Genomic DNA, 24,179 nt, shown 5'->3' on the forward strand with positions numbered 1-24,179 from the left:
ATATGCGGAGCTCTACTACATATCCATAAACATCAAAGATAGTTGCTTATAGAGGATATAAAACAAGAACATGTAGTAACTAGACACGCTAACAATGTCTCATAGCTTAACGCCCATGAGCACTTACCCCTTTCCCTTTCATATCTATCCAATATTCATTCAATTTCTCCTCTTCGACATCAACAAAAGCGTCTTCAATCCTTGCTTCATCAAATATGTCTTCAATTTCCACTCAATCAATTGACTCCACATGCTTAGCTAACATCAAATCTTACACACAAAGAAGTAAAGCTATTATCGCTATCATTTACAACAACTAGAGGCATGCAAAGAAACTCTTCCATTTGAACTTAATGCCTCTATTCCTCTACTTCACCATAGGCCAACTTGAATTCCTTTGTAGTATAATGTCACTAAGTAGCAATCTTTCTTGAAATGCCCACATAGATGGCATCTCATGGTCCTTGTTAGTATGATTGTACTTCGTACAAAAGCCTATGTCATAACTAACATGGCACTTGTTCAAGTAAAACTCTACTGTCAAACCATCCCAACCCGCCGGACTCTTCCATTTCCCACATTCTCTAATGGCATCTTTCAATTCTCTCTCTTTGAAGGAACCTCTAGCTGCAATGCTTGCTGTGGAGAGAGAATGGGAGTAACATGTCGAAGGAGCTCTTGACGAACTGACAGCATTGCATGCAAACCTAAATCAGCCCGCCCAAATGTGTAGCAAAATAAGTAACCCATGCCTCAGCAAGCTGTGTTCTAGAGTCAGTCCAAATACCATCGAGAAATTTCACCCAACAAATACTAGTAGTTTGCCTCTTATAATGCAAACTCTTAAAAAACTAGTAATTTGCCTCTTATAATGCAAAATTTCACCCAGCAAATACTAGTAGTTTGCCTCTTGTACTGCAGACTCGTAAAAACTCTTTGGAGGATCAGCCTTTATCAATAGAAGCTCTCAACCTGGCCCTGGTTTCCCATTTTTCTAACTTTCTGTGATCATTGCATCTAAGAAAGCGAGTAGCCTGACAACACAAGCAGTCTCGCTTGAGATAAATGCGAAAATAACTGATTCTATCAATTCTTGACACGTGCATTTAGCTTTCGCAACATCTTCCCTGAGATTATGCATATTAATCTTTCCATAGTCCCAAATGGCATGTTGCATGCGAGTTACAAAAGCTGTCCAGGCATAATCTGCATCAGTGTGACTTTGTGCCCAAAGAAGAGCAATGGCATGGAAGTAGGAAATCTGCTTCTAGATGGGGTGAATATTTTTTATGGTTTGCTAGTACTGCATGATTTTCCTAAGATTTGTTTGTCCAAAATTACACGCCTTCGGCTCTTCCCAAGCGGGAGGGTCTTTCTAAGGGAGTGGTATCATGGAGAACTTTTGCTTTGAAAAGTTCAAAGTTACAGGCCTCTCATGGCATTTTGATGCACCTCACGGGCTATGTTGCTTTCATTTTCAGCCTGTTTATCATTATCCATCGGGATGCTTTGTTCTTCACACGAGTTCTTCCTAGCTTTGATGTATTTGGTCATACTTCCCTTTTCCAGAAAAAAAAAAGGTTACAGGCCTTCAAATGTGAGTACTTTTTCTGAGATGACAAGAGATAACATGGGTTTTACGTTTATTATCTGAGAAGCTTAATCAATAAATAAAAGAATAGTTGTGTTTGTTCATTCACCCTTTTCAAAATGATACCTGTAGGCGAGAAATTGTGTTACCATCCACAGATAATCAAAGTATCATTCCACTCCAAGCACCTTCCAATCGACCTATCATACATCATTTGAATGCAAATATTGAATTGCACAAAACAATTATAAGATATTTTTGAATTGAAGAGAATCAGAGGAAGATCCTTGTCCAGATTTCATCCATGTTGCCAAAATGGTGCGCTCTTTCCCAAATGCCCGAGCCTGTCAAGTTGTTGAATTTCTTCAGCACTTAAGCTCCACCCTAAAGCCCCTGCATTCTCCTCTGCCTGAGAACATGAAGTAAAACCTTCCTTCTCATTAGTGTCTGTAGAGTATAATCCTCATAAGGACAAATCAGAACTACCAACAGATCTTTTCCGAGTTGAAAACTTATTAAAGCCAACAGAAAGACTGCACAAGCTTCAAGTGGTTGCTTTTTATTAGTGTCATTCTTACATGATGTGGCAGTCCTCACATACATCTATCATGGATGAAGCGGATGAGTGGCACATGGCACCAATCCAATGATCTATCTATTGTGGCCTTACCACGTCACATAGACATTCACTTGCCATCTCACCCACTCTAGGGCAGCCAATCAGATGCAAGTGATGCATCTAGTGCATGTGTTTCATAGATTTTAATTGGGCACACTGTGTCACTGTGCCACATAGGATGAGAGTAAAGCCCTTGCTTCTGTGAGAAGCCATCCAAGAGGCTTCTCCTCATCACCTCCTTAATTAGGGTTTGCTATTTGTAAGGTTCATTGTGTGTTTGCAGTTCAATTGTTGTTACATGTACAATTGCTTTTGTTCCAGCCAGTATTGGCATTTCGATTGCAGCAATTCTTGCCAATGTGAGTGGCCTATAGTCAATTCTATCTGCCATTGATCTTGTTTACTAAAGGAGATATTACATCTTTTATGTCCGCCATCATGGAAATATTCTGGCGTTTAAAGCTTGGCAGGAAAAGTTTGTGCTTGCTTCCAGTACAACAGTTATGTTCACCAAAATTGCATGGGGGGCTGAATATTCTCAACATTCATGTGCACCTTCTGGCTCATAAGGGAGAAATGATGCTGCAATTTTTACAAGGAGATCATCCTTGCGCTGCCATGATGCGTGATTTACTTCTTCAACTCACTACTACTGCATTTGGCTATTAGCAACCCGCTCAGTGGGATTTTCTATATTGAAGGCAAAATCAAAGGTTGCCCCATTGTTACTCAAATGTTTTTGGATTGGAAACATCTAGCTTGGCATGGTAGTACTAAGTCCTAAGTACTACACATAGTCATGTCGATGGTCGACTATATAAAAATCTCAGCATCATCATCAACATCCTCATCATCATCATCAGCAGGACATCAGGGTGGATGAAGCAATGGGGGCATGAAGTCGTCAATAGAGTGTTGTCGGCCACTCAAAGGTGCAGTCCTCGCACATCTCCTGGTCGTAGCTCTACGTCTAACCAGGGCTATTGTGACCCCAGTCGGTCGGGCTCCGACTCTAAACAAGAAGGGGATGTCCCCAAGTGTGATCTGTGTGTCAACCCCCTGTCTGAGCCGTTGGGTCATAGGCTCCGGGTCACGATCATGTCGAGGCCTTGTCTCGTGGGAGTCCATGTGATCTGGCTGAAAGAACTCCGTGATAGAGCTTTGAGAGGGATCAACCAAGGCAAAAACCTGCTCCTATCTCCGTGCTCGGAGTATTTTCTTGCGGTGTCTAAGTACCTCATGAATGAAACTTGCCAAACACCGTTGGTTTGGATAGGAGAGGAATCAGGCTAAAATTCCATAGCTATCTCTGAAGAGGCAGTAGAAACACCCTCGGATCTCATAGTAAACAGGACACCTGAAGATGAAATACTCCTCTGTCTCAACCTCATGCATGTCACACAGTGTGGATATGCGCCTCTCCCTAGGTAGTCGCTTTGGTCTGCCGCTCTCGATACGAAGTTTGTGTGAAGAGACCCGGAACTGCCCAAGAGAGATCCTCAGCAAGTGGGGTAGGTGAATCTGCGTGTATCCTGGTGGGTCAATGAAACCCTCCGCTGTGATATTACAGTGATCTCTGTAGAAGCTAAGATTCACTGGGAGTTCACTCGGTCCCAACCAGGTCCGAAATGTGTGTAGCTGTAATAGATCCTCACGGATAACTTGGTTGACCTCATGTAATAGGAGGGGAGAAAACAGAGCGTCCATGCTGTACTGGAAGGGAGGTAGTCTATCCATGTGGAGCCCCAGTTGCTCAAACCATCTCTCTGTGCATGCATACCAGCACCTCTGGTCCCCTCCTACTGCAAGTGCCATAGAAGAGGACAAAGCTACATGGTAGCTTGCTGCACCTAGAGATGTAATCCCCATATTCCCTCACTCAGTATAGATACATGATGACCTGAAATGCAACATCTAGCTGTAAAGGGGGTGACCCAAACTCAGCCTGAATGATCTGGTGAGGAACGGATGGCTTACCATGAATCATCCATGATAACATGAGAACCTGTACACGGGCCCACTCTGTATCCGACAAGTCTAGTCCCCAACATGGGCTGCCGTACATCCCCGCTGGGCGAACCAAGGAGTTAAAAAGAAACCCCTTAGTACGTGGATCCTGAAAGTGCGAGCGGAAGCACTGCCTCTCTAGTCTGGCCAATGAAGCATACCCTCTGCTCAAGCGTGCCTTTATCACGGGTCTCATAGTGAAGATGGGTCCAGAAAAGATAACCCCAAGATAAGTGTATGATGAAACTATCTCAACAGGTGACCCATCAAATGTGAACTGCTCCTAGCGCATGATGGCTCGAGATGTATTGAAGATCATGACCTTAATTTACCCAGGTTGACCTTCAAATCATGAGACTCACAAAAGGAATGTAGTGCATCAAGGTATCTCTTGAGCCCCTCTGCTGAGGAAGACGAGAGCCACATCCTCTGCGTAAAGCAATATCCGGATCAACGTGCCCGCAAGACAGCCTCCCTGTGTCTGCATCACTGTCTCAAGCTCGTCAATATAGCGGCCAAATAAGGTAGGCGATGAAGGATACCCTTGTTTGATCCTGATAATGCTCATGATCTCGTCTGTCCATCCAGATCCTTCTTGGACTCTGCCTGAAACTCTCTCGTAAAGTGCCATGACAACCCAAATGATCTTCTGGTCATAACCCAAGTCCTATAGGCACCATATGAGGTGGGCTCTTGGAACCGTGTCAAATGCCTTGCAGAAATCCAAAAAGCAACAATAAACCCTCTGCTTCTGTGCCCTTGCCTCCTTGATGATACATCTGAGCGTCAGAATGTGGTCCATGGTTCCATGATCGCGCCGGAATCTGGCTTGTCTTGCTATAAGTCCTCGACACTCTGCAAATTTGCTAACCTCGGAATCAAGTACTGATGCATGAACCTTAGACATGACATGTCCAATCATAATGGTCCTGTAGTTCTCCGGACTCGTGGGATCCCCTGCCTTGTGGATGGGTGAGATAGTGTTAATGGTCCAGGTCCTTGAAACCCCAAACAAACAGCTTCATTAAAGAGCTTTGCTAAAATCGAGACTAGGAGGTTAATCCCATATGCAATGAACTCAGTGCATAGCCCCTCATGATCCTTTGCTCGGCCATTATGAAGTTTCATTACGGCATCCTTTACTCCTCCTCTAGTGACGAGGGTGCAGGATGTGGGGCGTGGCATGTGTGAGGTTAGGGACTCGCTGATTTGGGATGTCATAAAGTGTGCGTGCATAATCAAACCAGATCTGAGTCTCAGTGAGTGGTGAGGGGGACCGTCCTTCTAGAAATCTCTGCTACTAAACAAAATGTTCAGTAGCTCCTCCTCGTTCCGACAAACGAAGTCTAGTTTCTTTCTCCGTACCAGTCTACAGTACTCGCTTAGCGTCTCTGGTTTGCTCGAAATACTGTTTTTGATTCCGAATCTGAGCTGACAGCGTAAAGCCTTACACTCATCATCGTACCAGCTATTACACGGTAGAGTGCCAGGGGGTGGTGGGCAGGTGGAGCGGGTGGTGTGGGGGAAAGCGTGAAGGGTAGCCTCGTGTAGTGACCAGGGCAGCACGACCCTCTAAAAGGAATATGAAGTCAATATAAGCGAGAAGTATGTTTAGACAACTACAGTAAGTAGGTGAGTGACCACGGTCAAAGCGTATATCATGGTAGTGGGGTGGAAGGTGCTATGCGACGGGGAGTGGAGATGCTAGAGAAAAGATAGGTATGATCTGCCGCTAGAGGGAGAGGTGCTACATTGAAGTCAGTAATGTGAGATGTGAAGGCAAGGGATCCCATGATGTAATCAACGCTGGAGCCTCCCCCATGTGGGAAGCACGTGAAACCACCTGAGGCGGGCCATCTGTCAAGACCATTATAGATAATGAGATCATGAATCTTGCCAAGGTCTAATAGGGCCTGCCCATAAGATGTGAATGGACCTCGTTTGTCAGCCGAAACCCGTAGCATACCTACCTCCTCAAGCTCAATGTATGGCGGTAGAGTGGAATCATCTGAAACCGGCCTCCAATCACTCAGAGGGCAGTGCAACTAAACCTTTAATCACTTCAGCACTTATTTACAGCTCACAAAGCATATATCACAACCATTAACCATTGCATGATCACCATTTGGCATTTACCCATTTGTTCACAAACAAAACCACTGAAAAAGGGATGGAGGCTAGAATGCCCCTGCTCAACAAACATAGACAAGTGCACCCGATTGGCCCCAAACACCGTGGCGCCCCTTTCGGTATTTCTTTATATTTCAAAGTGAAATGATTACAAGTTTCATCTGGGAGACCTTCCCTGCAACTGAGCACGCAGCCCCAATTCACTAAGCCTTCGCAAGGCTTTCAAGCATAGAACACCATCACATAAGTGCACTTAACCCATAGGCTCAATCCAAAGGCATTCTCTTTTCCGAGTGCAATTCCATTGGCTGTCCAGATGCAATCACACTGCACCCCAACTGCAGTCTCTTTGAGTGGTTTCTAGATGGCATTCACAAAGCTTTTCAAAGCTCCAAAATAAAATCAGCAAAGTATGCAACCAAAGAATGACTCATGTAGCACTGCCTGGGCACCTGTGAGCCAAGAAAGAGGCGGCACATGAGGCCAACCAATAGCTTATGGCAAAAAGAAATTGCAGCAGCAAAATCACAACTCACCAAGCCCTGAAAACTCGAACCAAGACCTCAATCGCCAAGAGGACATAGTAGCCAATGCCCAATTGCATTCTCAGCCAAAGAGGAGTGCAAACGCATGAAGAAAGAGCATTTACAAGACCCGAACAGCAAGAATTCCACTGAAAAATGCGAAAAGAAGCACTTCTGTTGCGAAGAAGTGGGAGTTCTTGGGCTCAAAAGAAGCGTGCTTCAGAGAGGAATGCATTGAGAAGGTTTTCGAGAAGTTTCATTGCCGGAAAGTCCTTCAAAACTGAGAAAAACCAGTCAACCAGCGCGTGGGACCACTCGAAATTCAACAGAAAGATGTAGCTTTGCAAGAGGAGAAGCCTAGGAGCCGGTAGAAGCAAAAAGGTCCAGAAAAAGCCACTTTTGCAAATTCGACCAGCAAAAGAAGTGCTCAGCTCTACCCGTTCTACCAAACGCACGGAGGGAAAAGCATATCACTAAGAAGGCGAGGCAGAGGGGAAGCAATCGGGCCAAACAGAAGTTGAAGAATCCAAACGAGTGAGGAGTTATGAAGAAAAACGGAATTCAGCTGAAGGAGGCTGAAAAACCAGTCCAAAATCTCAACAAAGGGAGAACATGAGAGAGAAAACCACACGTGTGAAGTTTAGAAGGCCCAGGAAGGTCCAAGAATGGCAAAGGAGCATGTAGAAGACACTAGAGCCACCTCGAACTCTAGGGGCGCCACTGAAGGTACATGGCCCTCTAGGGAGCCCATTAAAAATGCCACATCATCATTTCCCAACAACCACTCTTTTAATTCCTTGGAATGCCTTTGGGCCTAGGGATTAATAACGCTTATGTGCTAGGCATCATGCCGCGTTTAATTACACATTATTAAGCCCATGCTTGGACTTTTAAAACCAAAGTTGTTACGGTCTTGTAGTACATTAAAGTACTTAGAATTTCATGCCCCCGTGACATCATCCCTAAAGTCGAGGAGTGGTACCTGACAGGCGCCTGTCCTCGCGTTGAAGTCCCCCACTAGGAGGACTTCTCCGCAGCTAGAGAAGTCAACAATGGACTGATAAAGAGCAGTGAATGGAGATGTCTCATCCTCACCTCGAATATCTCTGGCAAAGTGGGAGGTCTCAGGGGGGAAGTAGCAAACTGCAACAAACAAATCCCAGCTGTCCATGTGCCGAATCTGGATCCAAAGAAACCTGGAATGCGCATCTCTCTGCTCCACTGAAATGGTCCCCAAAAGTGTGGATCTGAAAAGGACTGCAACTCCACCAAACCCTCGAACTCCCCCTGTATCCCTCGTCTCATCTTCGTAGGCAAACTCCCATGTATATCCGCTGACTATTGGAAGTGGGCACTCTGGACTCTGATTTGTCTCTTTTTTAAGACTGTCGTGACCTGTATAGGATTCTGAGAAGGTTCTGACCATAAGGTACCATTACAGTTCCAAATGGTGTTGGATAGGGTCTCGGATATCTAAGTCTCATAGACCCCGCTTCCCTATGTAGGGAAGGGGGCGGGTACCCTACGGGGGTCTATAAGAAGTCGTCCCTCTCGTACCACTGCCCACTTCCCCTCCTTCCGGGCCTGATCCCGCTGCTACAGCAAAGAGCGTCTCTCCTCAACCTGTAGAGGGGTGAGGTCCTCATCCATGAAGATCGCTGGTTGATCTCGAAGGACTAACCTACGTCGTAGAGCTAAAAGTCATGCTTGAGTGTCATGGAACCGTATGATCAAGAGTTGCTCTCAGTTGGGGTCCCTCCCCACCCGCCATGCCCTCTCTATCTTGTGCTCAGCCACACCTACAGTAGCGGCCATGAAAGCAATCGCATCTGCCATCGGTGTAGCATCAATGCGTGGGATCCCGCGTACTTTGATGTTGAGAGCTGTACTGGCTCTCTGCTGTTGCTCCATGAGGATAGCCGAAATGATTACCCTTGCGGGTTCCCGTTTGGCCACGTCAACCCATATGGATGTCTCCTCAATAGCAGATTACATGCTCGCAATCTATGCCTCGACCACCGAGGTAGTCCCATGAGGCCAGCCTGCTCCCGAATGGCCCGAGTCTGCTCTTGTATGATGCAGCTCTACTCCTATTTGAAGCAGACCTACTTCCGTGCAAATCGTGTCAGCTCCATCTCGCGCTCACAGAAACTATGTACCTCCATGAGCAAGCTGTGATGGTTGTGACATGAAAGTGTGGGGATGAGTCCAAAAGCTGGGCGGTGACTGGGTGAACTGGGTGAGGTACGGAGATGACAGTGGAATGGATGAGGCAGTCCCAATGGGATGCGGAAGCGTGCGCTGACTGAGAGGGAGACTGATAGAAAATTGATACAAATCAAGCAGAAAGGGTGGAGCTACTAAACGAGCATCATCACCCATGCTGAATGCTAAGTGCTAAGCAATACATAGTCATATCATCAATAGTGACATCATCATCATCCTCATACTCGGGTCAGTCACCATCAAAGCTCAAGTGGCCCCACAGAGGTATATGTGTGTCAGGGGGATACTGATATGTAGCTAGTGATGGAGCAACGACTATCTGTGGGTGCCGCCCGTCTCGGTCTCCTAGCAATGACTCTGCTCCAAACCAGGGCTATAGTAACCCTTGTGGGCCGAGCCCAGGCTTGAATAGGGATGGAAGGTCGCTCAGTGTGATCTGCATGTCCGCCCGCTGTCGAGTGCAGTGTGCCTCAGGCTCTAGGTCTCTGCTACGTCTGCTATTAGTGACTGTAGGGCGCGTGCGGTCTGACTAGAAGAACTCTGTGATCCTGCTCTGAGAGGGAACGGGTCCTGTATCTGAGGACTGTCTCTACGTCCTGAGTAAGTGCTCCCTATTGCAGACCGCCTCATGGATGAAGGCGACGAGGCATCCCTGGTCTGGGTATGAGAGAAGTTTGGATAATGGCCCAATACAGTCCCTAAAAAGCCAATGGTATCGACCACGGATCTTGTAGTACACGAGGCATCTAAACACGAAGTGCTCCTCTGACTCCACCTCTTGTCGATCACATAACGTGCATATGCGTCTCTCCCTGGGTATCCCCTCAGCTCGCCCACTCTTAGTACGGAGTCGGTGTGATGTAACTCAAAACTGCCCAATAGAGATTCTCAGTGAGTGTGGCACGTGGATCCGAGTGTACTCTGGTGGGACAATGAAACCCTCCTCAGAGATGTGCAGACAGTCGTCTCTATAGAAAGTGAGCTTCATTGGAAGCTCCCTCGGCTCCAACCAGGTTCTGAATGTGTGTAATTGTAGTAGATGACCTAGTTGACGTGGTGGTATCCCAGTGGGATAGATGGAGCGTCTAAGCTGTACTGAAAGGGAGGCAACCTGTCATGTGAAGCCCCAATCTCTCAAACTACCTACGTGTCTGGGCATACCAACCTCTCTCATCCCCACCTTCTGTGAGGCCCATGGATGAAGATAGAGCCAACCAACAAGTGGTGGTTTTTGATCCTGTTCTCTGGGGACTTGCGAGAGGTAGGAGCTGCTTGATGAGCTTGCCCCCCCCCCCCCCCCCGCCGCGGCGGCCTGCTGCCCTACTACCCTCTGGTCCTCCTCGCCTCCCTTCCGCCTCACTCTCCCCTCAGCCTCCGCTCCGCCCTGCCTCGCCCGCCTTCTTGATCTCCCGCCCCCCTTGCTGCTCCTCCGCCCCCGCTCCTCCCCTCCCGCCTTCTCACCTCCCCACCTCCAACTCTGCCCGCTTCGCATCTCCCGCTGTTCCTTGCCTCTCCCGCCCGAGCGCCTCCCCCCGCCCTTCCGCCTCCCCCCTCCCTCTTCCGCCTCTTCCTCCCCCCGCAGGCGCTCCCCCCCAACCCTCCTTCCACTCCTCCACTCCATCCTCCTCTTCTCCTCTCCTTCCTCTCTCCTTCCCCTTCTCCCTTCTACCTTCCCTCCTACCTCCTCCACCTCTCTCCTCTGCCTCTTCACCTCGCCTCCCCCTCGGACACTCTTCTTCCTCTTCCTTTTTCTCCTCTTCCTCCCTGCAGTGGGAGCATATGCGCTTGTTCAGGTGAAAGAAAATCTTGGTGGTGACCCTTGGTCTAGCCAGAGGGGCTCTATGGCAGCACCCTCGACTCCCACAGCCGTTAAGGTTCTTCTTTCCCTAGCTGACAAGCAATAGGTACAGTAGGTAGTTCAGTCCCTCCAAGACAAGGCGCTTATGGGCAGAATTGTGGGCCTCACGCCTACACGGAGACAGGTGCGAGAGTGGAGCAGATTTAGAGCCCCGACAAGCCTGATCAGTAAGGGGGGGCTTGAGGTCGTCCTTATCCCTCCCCCTCCCCCTCTAGACCCCTCCCCCTCTTCCTTTCCACTTCCCCCTCCCCCTCCAGAGTTCCCCCCGCCCCCTCCCCCCTCCTCAGCCCCCCCTTCTATGGTCACTCTCACCACTCGCCCCCCTCCCTCTACCCCTCGCGTCCCTACCCCTCCCTCTCCCGCCGCCCCTCTCTCCACCTCAGCAGCAAGTTCTTCCACCTCGACACCCCTGTCAGCAGGCAAGGGAACGCTGACGCCCCCTTCTGCTTCCTCATTGTAGCAGCACGTCCATTCAGGGAAGGATCCTGAGGGACGAGGCTCGTCCTCCCGGTCAGCAACTCCCAACCTCCAGCCTGGGCGTCCCTTACCGCGGGACTTCTAGAGGTTAGGACCCTGGAATTGTCTGGAGATTCCAGACTCATATCCTCTACCACTGGAGGTAACGCTCATGGTCCTTCAGCCCCGGAAGGGGGGTTTGATCAATGCAGTGGGATCTCAGACACACCCCGTTTGGAGATTTCAGTTTGCCTCCACAGGGTTGGAGAAGTGGTCCCCAAAGGTGTTCGATGCTATTTGGGGAAATCAGATTAAACTCATGATGGACGAGTGGATGGGGCCACAAGGACTGGACCTTTGGTACACCCATGGCGCGGAGGTGAACTTCCAATTGAGCTTCATGCACGAGGAGCCAGTGTGTGGTTTGGCGACAGGAGTTATCAGATTGCCGCTGGAGGCAAAGGTGGTGCAAGCATACTTATGGCCCCTCCAGAAGTGTGTGGAGCTGTTCGAAGTGGAAGCCTCCTTCATGATGAAGTGGGCACAGAAGATCGGTATTGAGCCGGTATCCACCCTAGTACGGCACCGCACAGACAGCGACTACTCGCCTCCAAACCCCTGGCAAAGTCACACAAGGCAGTCTTTCTAGAATAAGCACCCACTCATAGGAGAGCCTTGTTCTCGACACCCCCGTCCTCATGAGTTGAACCATAGTGAGTTGAACTCCACGACCGTGTTTGTAGCCAGCCGCAGTACCTGATACTCCAGCAGGAATTGCAGAGGGCAGTGGTAGGGTGAGCAGTGGACATCCTTATGATTCAGGAGCACATGTTTTCAGCCGCAGACATCAAACGACGTCATCACCTTCTTTTCGATGGAAATACCGACCTATTTTACACTAAAAAGTTTTTTTTTGATGGGCGCAAAGAGGGAAAGGTCTAGAGGAGTGGTCCCCTGCAGTAGGATGGAGCGGAGGGGTCTGTATCTCAACCTCACAGACTTTGGCTCCAGGTCTACGATCAAGGCCAGCTCATTCTAGGACGGGCAGTTTGGATGGGAGTTCGGACATGAGAGTCCAGGATTGGGATCCTGAACGTGTATGCCCAGCATGTAGACAACACCGCCCGGCCTTTTGAAGGAGGCTATCAGAGTGTCTTCCGGATGTAGACTCTTGGATTGTTGGAGGTGACTTCAACAACCTGGAGTTTCGGGAAGACAAGTAGGGCGGCGCCTTGTTCTCTAAGATGCTAGCAGCAGAGCGTAGCACCTGGGAGCAGTTCATTTTCATGATTAGTGGCAAAGACCCGTGGAGAGAGCTAGATTTAAGTAGGACACCTGGCAGCCTTCTCTTCTCCTTTGGACAGAGGAGACACGATGGATTGCTAGAGAGACTAGACCGTTTCTATGTTGGGGACTCGGACGACTCCTATCTCCCAGGTCTCATCCTAGTATATTGCCTCCCATGCGGGGGGCACTACACAAAGGCGGATCTACCAGGATTCTGGCAGGTACCACGATGTCAGACCACTCTCCAATGGTACTTCACTTGGATCAGCCCCACCGAGGTCTCCCCCAGAAGGGGGTCCGCATTCCAGAGGACCTCCTACAGGACGAGGAGATCCAGCAGGTCATGGCACGGATTTGGGAGCGACTGCATGGGTGGCCGATGCGATTCAGAGGTGATGGGATTTATTTGATCTCGAAAGGGAAAGATAGGTCAGACATCTGCCGACAGTGGAGGCCGATCACTCTACTTGATACTGCATACAAGATCCTCGCCAAGGTCTTGAGTTTGCGGTTACGGCCCCATTTTACCGACATCATCCACGACACACAGACTGGGTTTGTCCACAGGAGTGCAACATCCTGGACATCTTCACATTCTGGGAGGTAGTGGATTGGTCTAGGGAGGAGTCACAGCCGCTAGCCGTCCTTCTCTTGGACTTTGAGAAGGCCTACGACAGGGTGAAGTGGTCCTTCCTAGAGGTAGAGGGCACTATGAGGAGATTGGGTTTCTCAAACAGATGGGTCAGAGGAGTTTCAACACTATATGCAAGGAGCTCTAGTCAGATGCTTATCGGAGGACACACAGGCGAGGCCTTTCCTCTCTCTCGCTCGGTCCCCTAGGGCTGCCCACTCGCTCCCTCCCTCTTCTTGTTTGTGGCGGAGGCTTTGGGCTACTACTTGAGATCACAGGTGGCGGGTCTCATAGGGTTGAGGCTCCCAATCAGATAGGAGGAGGAGCTACTTGACTCGGAGTTTGTAGATGACACAGCCTTGACCACTACGATGCCCATGGAGGAGGCGATCACCTTTGTGACCACCACCATGGGGGTCCCCGACCATGGCATAGAGGGAGCATGGCGTGTTGGGACAGACCCCAACTGAGAGCAGCCCCTAGTCATTCGCTTCAGAGATTCACATGCTCGACTAGCGACACTTCGACGTCGAGCCGCTCTACAAGAGCATCCCACTCTGTCCATAGATGAGGATTTGACACCACTACAGATTGAGGAGCGACGCGTTCTTCTGCACCAGCCCACTCCACATCTCATACAAAGTCAAGGACACGACATTGAAACTGCACAATGGATGAGCTAAGGATCACGAGGGGCTATGCACTGAGTTTATCGCATATGGGATCGACACGTTAGCCCCGATCCTAGCAAAGCTATTCAATGACGCTGTTTGCCTTGGCTTCCCCTGCACTTGGACACTCAACACCATCACCCCCATCCACAAGGTAGCATGGACTCGAGTAACTACAGGACTATCATGATTGGGCATGTGATGTCCAAGATCTATGCAGCTGTATTGGACGCGTCGGTCAGCCTGTTCGCAGGTTGAGAGGGCTCAGAGCAAAGGGTCAGGCCGGTTTCAAGCAAGACCGTGGGACTATGGATCACATACTCACACTCAGGAGTGTCATTGAGGAGGCCAGATCACGGAAGGAGAGGGTATATTGCTGCTTTGTGGATTTCCGCAAAGCCTTTGACATAGTACCTCGAGCTTGTCTCATCACACGCCTACAAACACTAGGATTTGATCAGGAGATCATCTGGGCAGTCATGGCACTTTATGAGAGAGTCTCAGGCCAAGTTCGGACAGGCGCAGGTTGGACAGATGAGATCTTGAGTACCATAGGGGTCAAACAGGGTTGTCCCTTATCACCAACCCTGTTTGGCCTCTACATCGATGAGCTTGAGACTTTCATGGGGGCATTCGGAGGGACCGGTTGCTCACTTGCCGGGATCATCATCAGGATTCTTCTTTATGCAGATGATGTGGCACTCTTGTCGTCCACACCCGAGGGGCTCCAACGGCACCTGGATGCACTGCAGGCTTTTTGTTTATCCCATGATTTGGAGGTCAACCTTGGCAAGACCAAGGTCATGATCTTTATCACCTCTCGAGCAAACATGCAACGGAAGCAGTTCACTTTCGGTGGGTCACCAGTTGAGATCGTATCCTCATACACTTACTTGGGGGTCATCTTCTCTCGATCTTCATGATGAGACCAGCGATGCAAGCCAGATTGAGTAGGGGATACGCCTCACTGGCTCGGCTAGAGAGACAATGCTTCCACTCCCACTTCCAGGACCCTTGAACCAAGGCTCTTCTCTTCGACTCCTTGGTCCAACCAGCCGGTATGTATGGCAGCCCTTGTTGGGGGCCTGACATGTTAGAGATAGAGTGATCCTCATGCTCTCACGGATGATCCGAGGGAAACCATCTGTACCACATCACATCATTCAGGCCAAGTTTGGTGCTTCTCCACTCCAGCTAGATGCAGCCTTTCAGACCATCATATATCTACACCAGGTTAGATCATATGGGGACTGCACATCAAGGAGACAGAGGTTTCCATGGTTGGCTCTCGATTCCTCCATGAGGTTGGTAGCAGAGGGAGACGAGCGATGCTGGTATGCACGGACTCACAGATGGTTTTTGAGACTAGGGTTTCACATCGATAGGATACCTCCTTTTCAGTACAGTTTAGATGCCCCTCCGGTACTCCCACCCACCATCCCGATCGGGCCACACACCAACCAAGTCATTCGAGAGGATCTCCTGCAGCTACATACCTTTAGGACCTGGTTGGAGCCGAGGGAGCTTCCAATGAAGCTGAGTTTCTACAGAGATTACTGTCTTCGTATTTCGAAGGATGGATTCATCACACCACCGGAGTAAACTGAGCTTCATATGCCTTGGACAGTTTCGGGTATCATCACACCGTCTCCGCATGGAGAGCGGCGGAGCAAAGGGGATTCCTAGGGAGCATCGCTTATCCATATTGTGCGACTATCAGGAGGTTGAGTCGGAGGAGCATTTTATTTATAGGTGCCCAATGTGCTACGAGATCCGAGGTCGCTACCACTACCTCTTCAGAGACGGCTCTGGGCTCCTTTCCAGATTCCTCGCCTACCCAGATGAGAGATGCCTCGAGGCCTTCATTCACGAGGGGGTCCGACACAGAGAGTACTTACTCAAGCGACGGGGCTTGGCCACATCATCAGACACCTCTCAGAGCAAAATCACAGAGTTATTCCCAATCGTCCAGTCTCTAGCCGCAGACGTGACAGAGACCTCGACCCAACGACCGCAGCACGACACACGAGACATCGAGGGGACACACAGATCACTCTGGGGGACCTCCCGTCATTGTTTAGACCCAGGATACATCCCACGGAAGTCACGGTGGCTCTGGTCTTGCGTTGAGCCTCGTCCAAGAGACCGAGACGCACGGCACCCCTTGACGGGCGCCAACGTCCCATCACCGGCTATGCACCAGCCAGGGCGACATGACATACAGAGGATTCCACTCCGCTCCAGTCCTTTTCTTTTCATTGTTACATCCAGATGAATTTGATTATGTATGATCAGACTTAGGATTCAGCACGGGTGATGATGCTCATTTCAGTAGCTCCACCCTTCTGTGATTTGTATCAGGTTTTCTTTCAGTCTCATAGATCCATCGGTCTTCCGAAGACTCTAATAAAATTTCTTTCTTTCTTTCTTTCTTTCTTTACTATCCTTTATTTGCTGCGCTTCAGTTTCAAGAGAATGTATCCTGTCTTGGAGCTTGTTTTTTTCACATATCCATTTCTTTCTCCCATTCCTCCTTTTTGCCTTTTTCTTTTCTCCATTCCTCTTGCATTTTACCTCCATGTTTTTTCACTTCAGCAAGTGTCTTGTCTACATGTGCTTTCTCCGCAAGCAGGGCCACGTTTGTAGATTCTAAAATGTCAATTTTTTCTATCAATGCAAGACATCTTTTGAAGGCTGTTGAGAACATTGGATGCAGAGTTTGGAATTGTCCCTGCTGTGTAGGCTGTCATGGCCTTGTCAAGTGCTTGTTTCCCCCAAATATCCTCTACACATGCTCGCGTAGGCATTGTGCAAGTTCACTATTTTGCTAATGTGTTGCGACTGTTTACAGAAGCGTTAAAGTACAGAAATAAGTGGGTTCCTCACATATTTATTGTCCCGACTGATCTTCAGGTATGCTGGTTGCTATCTCCTGTCCAGGGCTGCATTGCAGGAGATTGACGTTGAGGTCCGTCCTTCTGGACTTTCTTGATTCTGAGGTTATCTTTCTTGATTTTCTTGCAGGTTTTGCGGCTTGTTGGAGTCGGGCAGGAGCAGGGCTGGAGCCATTGGAGCGCGAGGGGGCCTAGGGCCTGTTTACAGAGCTGGCGCAGGCCCCATGTGACCTGCGCAACTGTTTATGCCTGGCACCACTTAGTGCAGATTATTGGTGCAGCAGAGGCTCCCTGTGAGGGACTGTGAAGGGATGTGGCTTGGCCTATGCCAAGCTATAGGCTGCTGCGGGCTGCCCAAAACTGTCGCATAGCATGGCGCACAGCACGTGGCACAACAATAGCATCCTAGAGGTAAACACGGGAGCTCCAGTTGGCATTGCTGAGCAGGAGGGTCGCACAGAAGGGCGGCATATGGTGCAACAAAGCTGCCGCTCGGTGATGCAAGAGCCCATGGGGAGGGGGCTGTGACGATGGCGTAGTCCACGAGGGGGGGGCTGTGGCAATGGCAAAGCAGCAAGGGGGGGGCTCTGTGATGATGGCGCAGCCCACCGGGGGGGGGGGGGGGGGGGGGGGTTGTGGCGATGGCAAAGCAACGTGCCAAGGCTCATGGAGAGCACTGGCTCATAGGATGGAGATGAAGAGGGGCTGGCAGGATGGAAGTGAAGGGGCGGGAAAGGGCACGGGGGAGGCGGACAAACAGAGAGAGAGAGAGAGAGATGCTGGAGGTGGTGGCCTTCACCCCTCGTTTGAGTTAGTAGTTTGTTTGAAGGGGTAGCCTCGTGTGTCGATCCATGGCAATCTACATGAAGAAATCCCATAAGCATATGGGGACTTTGGACATCCTTGAATATAAAAGGCCAATTGAACCATCCGCAGTAATCCCCTCCCGGGACTTTTTGGGGGACTGTGGAGCAACACGTGGCTATGGGGCAGGGCTTGGTGATTTCCGGAACACGCAGTAGTAGCTGCATGGCCCAACATGGTATCAGAACACGTTTGAACCTGCGGACTGTCTAATGGACTGCGTGTGGCGAGAGACTGACTATTCGAGCGCATTGTTTACAATAGCGGAGGCAGCGCTTACTACGATTCGACTCCCTCTCTTTGGCGGCGGCTACCCAATTACGAACTAGCCTTTGTCTCCTTTCGTGGACTTTGATTTGTGCCACGCGGGTATTTGGTTAGGCCCCCTCTTGATTTGGTTGAGGGTCACCTTTGGTTTGGTCAAGTTGTACCTCAGGGTTAGTCCACAGGGGGGTGTTGGAGGTGGTGGCCTTCATCCCTCATTTGAGTTAGTGGTTTGTTTGAAGGGGTAGCCTTGCGCGTCGACACATGGCAATCTACATGAAGAAATCCCATACACATATGGGGACTTTCGACATCCTTGAATATAAAAGGCCAATTGACCCTCCACAGTAATCCCATCCCGAGATTTTTTGGGAGACTGTGGAGCACAACGTGGCGGGGAACCCCTGCACCTAGCGTGATATCCGAGATACATGGCAGTAGCTACGTGGCCCAACGCAAAAGAGAGAGAAGAAGAAGAAGAAGAAGAAGAAGAATATATTATCGTCCTCTGAAGACCAAAAATCGGCCTATGGGACCTGAAACAATACAAAACCTTACATACATAAAGACTCCTCCCTCAAAGGGGAGGGTAATAAGAGAAACTACCTTTATGTCTAGGTGAGTTTCTGTGCTTGAAAAGTTTAGATACAAATGTTCCTAAAGCTGAGGGTGACGCCTTATGTAGCAAATCAGCCAGTCTGTTATGTCCTAAAGCTGAGGGTGACGCCTAATGTGTGCATAGTAAGGGCATATCATTACCATGTGTTCTTCTGTTTCTGGCATACCCTGGTCACATAATTGGCATATTCTGCTCTCTCTTGGCATGTCTTTCCATCCTCCTATTTCAATTTGCAGCTGGTGTGATCGGGTGCGAAGTGAAGCCAAAGCCAGAGACAGAAAGAAAGAAAGAAAGAAATTTTATTAAAGGTCCACGGAAGGCCATACATGGCCTATGGGACACAAAATCATCCGAAAGGAAAATACATCATCAACGATGCGCCAACTAGGTGGCCTCATCGTAATACCGCTAAGATGCCAAAAATGGCTACAAAAATCCTAGATACAAAATGAAATGAAATAGAGTACCAAAATTGCCTAGATACAAAATGAGAGAGAGAGAGAGAGAGAAAGAGAGAGAGGACCATCCCTACCGTACTTATTGGGATGGACAGCAGTAGAAGTTCCAAAGATGTGACCTTGAATCATTGAGAATTACTTGCATAGCAAGGTAGTGGATTTTCAGGTAACCGGTCTACCTTTGTCCATCTAATATGTTGACACTATCGGTTAAGAATGTTTCCTTATACGATATGTGGGGGAACATAGGCAATACATTGCCATCTCATGGGAGTTTGTTCCCGCATGCCTATGATAATATTTTGATGCAATTGGGGTTTGTTCTTATCTTAAAGCGAGGGGGGAGGGGGTGGAGTGGCAACCATTATTTTTGCCTTGAGTACAAGTGCCTAAACATATATTACCTGATTGGCATTCTTTGCTCCAGGTATTGGAACTGCTCCCTTACATCTGTTGATGGCAAAACAAATATTTGGTAAATCAACATTTCAAGGATACAAAAAACTTTGATGAATATAAGACCACCATAAAGTTCAAGATCCTTTTTCAAATGCAGAGTAGCTTGGATTCCGATTCTTTTATAATCGATAGAATGAAGGTTTGATGGGAATGCTTACATGCACCAGTTTAAAGCAACTTGTGCTAATGATTTATCCCTCACAGCTGCAATGGATTTCATCTTCTCAAGCAAGGGATCCAATTTATCCATCGGAATATTGCCAAAGCGCCTTCCGTTCGGAGGAGGATTCATTGCTGAGTATTTACCTGAAAATAATGAAAGCTAAACAGAATTTGTTCACTTCTTTTGACAAGTGTAAAGGAACTGAAGTCCTCATCCACATACATGGATACAAAAAAAAAAACTATGCATGTGTGGTGTGCATGTGCTCGTGCACACATGCCAAAACTATCTATGCATATGGCACAAATGAATGCAAGGGGTGTGTATGTGCATGTGCATGCACATGCATATGTGTGTGTGAGAGTGAGCATGCGCATATGTGTGTGTAATGTTGAAGGAAGTTCATAAGAAAATCATAATTTAAAGCACATGATCTACAAAGGTGAGCACAACATAAAGAAATCATTAGCAATCTAGCAATTAGAATGCACAAAGGACCAAAGAAACAACAGTAGAATCAGATGACAGCATGTAAACATGGAGCAACCAGGCATATACTTATTAAAACATGCTTCCTTCACAATTATGACAAATTGAGGATAGGCAACTGTGAAAGTTCAAGAGTTCCTCTTCATTCTGGCCTTATGAAATGCTGGTGAGGTCCTTACTCCGTAGACATGCTCAAGGAACTAAGGAGCGTGATTTTTTTGTGAGCTTTTTTCCCATTTTCATGTATTCATGTATTTGCAAGCTTTACATTAACGCGCGCGCGAGAGAGAGAGAGACAGAGAGAGAGAGAGAGATTTATTAACATCCGCGGGAGGCCTCGCAGGTCTATAGGACAAAGTACGCAAAAATAGTAGACTCATATAGGCCTCAGTGAGCTGGAGCAAAGGGCGCGCTGCTAGAGCCCTTGCTGAGTACTAATCTATGCTAGCAAAATCATAACCATAATCAAAACCAGTCAAGCACAAGCTCAATCAAGTTGATCTCGGAGCTAGGACTCAGAATCCAAAGCCTGGCACCGTGATGGCTCTCTGGTGAGATGTGAAAATATCTCGTATCCGCATCTGCCGAGCCGTCTTGCGCTGTGGCGGGGGGCGCGGTCTCCTCAATCTCTGAGCTCTCTGGGCTAAGTCTAGGGTGACCCCTCGTCTCTGTCGGTCCCCGCTAAGGAAAGTTGTGATAGGTCCGACCTCAATAGAATGTGCTCTTGGCTCTCTCTGTCTTGCGCATGATCTCTGCATCCCTCTCATAGTGGCACCGTGTCGGCTCTCTCTGCTAATCCAAGCTGCCTTCATATCAGCTAGCTCCTCCTCCTCTACTCCAATGTGTCCTGGAGATGACTCGTATGTATAGAAGTCTATGACGTGTCGATGTGCCCGGTCAACCTCCATGTCGTTTGTGCAGACGAAGGAGGGCATTCCTCACGTTTTGCGTAGTGAACAATTGGCAAGTAGTGGGTTTCGGCATAGAGGACATATCTGGTGGCATCTAACCTGGAATGTCATATAAGGAGCATGCATATCTGTGCCAAATCTCTGGGTTTGTGATGGAAATGGGCCATTTCCCCTCTGATAGGAGTCCCCAATCGATAGTCGGGTCTCCCCCTCGAAAGGATCCGACCACCACATCAATCCTACAAGTGAGAAAAGTCTGCTTCTTACGTCGTGTCATCTGACGTGAGATGCGATGTGCCTCAAATGAGGTCAGGTGTCCCAGGGCCTGCTCGCATGTGAGGTGAGCTCTCATCTCCTTACACTCATCATCATACCAAGGGTTCTAAGGCATCTTCCAAGCCGGGGCATGTGTGGGTCGAGTCGTAGGGAAAGATATGATGGCAGTCTCGTGTACCACGCTCCGTGTAGGGTTGAACGATCTCGACCTAAGTGACTCACGTAAACTGGATCGAGAGTCAGGTCAAAGTGAACATGGGTCCGAGTGGGCGCATGGAGGACTCTCTCTGTCACTAGTGGAAATACAGAATGTCAAGTATGCGTGATCAGCACCGAGTGGGGGAGGGGGTACTACAAAGTCATGAATCTGAGATGCGAAGGCAAGGGAGCCCATCAGGTAGTCCATTGTGCTTGTCCCCCTCCATGTGGGAAACAATTGAGTCCACCGGATGATGGCCATGCCTGAAGGCCATTGTAAATGATCAAATCATATACTGCTCCCATCACAAGTAGGTGCCACCCATACCCTATCACGTGTGGAGCATCTGTTGAGTGTCTCACTATCTCGAGCTCAGTTGCATCTAACTATGGTACTATGAGGGAATCGGATGCAAAGTCAAGTAGTCCCACCTGGTTGTCCCCTTTGCATGCATTGAAGTCACTAAGGAGGAGGGTGTCACCCAGTCAAGAGAACTCTCTATGATATCATCATGTATACTCTCATATGGGCTGTTCCCTTCTGTGGCAATCTCACATACATAGGATGATGTATCCGGAGGAAAGTAGCACACCGCAATGAGGATCGGTCGTGCCAGTATTTGAACTCTAATCCACATGTGCCGTGCATGTTCCTCTTTCCTAACCACTGAAAGGAGTGGCCTGAGAGCTGATTTGAAGAGGACAGCCACACTCCCAGAACTTCGTACTCCACTATCCCTCCTCAGTTCCCTCCTATGGGCAGACTCCCATGTGTATCCTGTCACGGTGGGCAGTCCTCTCTTGGGGCTCTCGTGTATCTCGGTGTAGAAGACCAAATCTCTGTTATTGTATGCCTCCAAGAACCCTCTTGGGTCAGACCAAAGGGTGCCATTAAAATTCCACAATGCCATCCTCAATTTGTTTTGCATACTCGTCCTATTGTTTAGACACCGTCATGTACTGTCCCCTTCTCCTACATCTCGTACTTCTCTTTCTGCCCTCTCTCAAATGATCAGCTTGCCATCTCTGTAAACTGTCCATTTCCCCTCTTGTCTTGCAACCATCACCCGCAACATTCCTTCCCTTTGCGGAGGCTGCGCGAGAAGACCCCTACATGCTCGACCAGATGGGCATCAGAGTATGTATAATCTCAGTCCATAATACTGGTCAATGTGTGAGGAAGGTGAACCTAGGATCCATCTAATGCCTCTGTACATCTTGCTCGCCAGATATGCCATGCTGCAATACTCGCCGGTATCTCCCAAGAAGTGTCCACGAAGGCATGCACTGCTCTGAATAGTGAAGCAGGAACATCACCCAAAGAGCATAGCTTCACTAAGTGGCGACGAACCGATAAAACCCATGAGGAGTCGTGTCTCATGAAAGATTTGAGGTCCGGAAAGAGAGAACCATGCAACGAAGCCCCAGGTCATGAAAAAGGAGGAACAAACAAAATTGTTGAGGATCCTGGCTATCCCCCACCAAATAATCCTTGCCTGTATGCAGTCCCATGAACAATGCTGAATTGGCTCTAAGTAGAAAAGCAACAAGGACAAGTAGGGTAAGCCCCGAACCTGGATCTCCACAAGTTCACTGCGAAAAGCAACAAGGACAAGTAGGGTAAGCCCCGAACCTGGATCTCCACAAGTTCACTGCAATCCCACCATGAATAGAAAGCCAAAGGAAAAGAGTGATTTTCTATTGCTGAGGGATTTCCAGCGTCTCTTCCAAAAGTTCTTTTGTATGTCAACTGAAATCTCAAACCCCTTCCAATCGGGACTCTGGATGGCCTCCAACCTCTACAGCTCAGCTGATATCTCCTAGCATTATCTCCAAATCCTAAGCTCATCCTTAGAGCCTTCCTTGGGGATGAGCTTGATCATTCCTCTATTAACATGAGAGGGTAGGGCACCCTTGGATATACTGTCTTGCCACAGTAGCAGCAAGTAAGGTCCAATTATGTCCCAAAAGACCTTGTAAAATTCAATAGGAAGACCATCCTCTCATGGAGTTTTTCCATCTACCATCCCTATGACTTCTTCCTTCATCTCTTCAATGGTAAAAGGATTCTCTAACCATGTCAAACCTCTCTACAACTTTGCCTCTTACAACTATTATTAGATGGCAATTGTTTTGGACAAGGGAACTGTTATTAGAGGCTCTAAGCTTGATGCTTGGGAGGACCTCAAAGAGCATTGATTTTGTCTTTCCCAAGGTCTTGGCTCTTAATTATTTCTTTGCTATGACTTTGGGTCTGGATAGATAAGAACTTCCTGGATTTTGTTGTGGTTGTTGCAGTTGAGAATATTCAAAAACTTCTCAAGACAGCTAGAAAGAATAGAGCCAAATTAGAGCTCAGACAATGGACATGATTCAGAGAAGGATTAAGAGATTAGAGCAGTAGGCCAAATCACGATATCTAGATGCCCAAAGTGTATTACTTTATTGGAAGAAAAAGAGTCAATGAGGACATCCATTTGTTGAAAAAGTCTAATGGCACTTTGGTCTCATCCACAGAGGAGAATATCAATTTGATACACAGTCATTTCTAGGCACTCCTCTCTTCTGCAGTAACTCCAGATGA

The 24,179-nt window shown here is 48.4% G+C and overlaps 1 protein-coding gene across 1 annotated transcript in view; it reads right to left on the reverse strand.

The window, feature by feature from the left end:
- Nucleotides 1–1,636: 1,636 nt before the first annotated feature.
- Nucleotides 1,637–24,179, reverse strand: part of LOC147880810 (putative oxidoreductase At1g06690, chloroplastic) — a 118,537-nt gene continuing 95,994 nt past the window's right edge. The window contains exons 6-8 of the mRNA XM_087370668.1: nucleotides 19,717–19,864; nucleotides 19,504–19,549; nucleotides 1,637–2,000 (exon numbers count right to left, since the gene is read on the reverse strand). Of these exons, the coding sequence (XP_087226794.1) occupies nucleotides 1,890–2,000; nucleotides 19,504–19,549; nucleotides 19,717–19,864 (305 nt within the window). The 3' untranslated portion in view covers nucleotides 1,637–1,889. The remainder of the gene's footprint in view (nucleotides 2,001–19,503; nucleotides 19,550–19,716; nucleotides 19,865–24,179) is intronic.

The sequence above is a fragment of the Dipteris shenzhenensis genome, chromosome 32 (assembly GCF_047967505.1).
Source record: "Dipteris shenzhenensis isolate YYH24624 ecotype China chromosome 32, Dip_SZ_1.0, whole genome shotgun sequence".
Lineage (NCBI taxonomy): Eukaryota > Viridiplantae > Streptophyta > Polypodiopsida > Gleicheniales > Dipteridaceae > Dipteris > Dipteris shenzhenensis.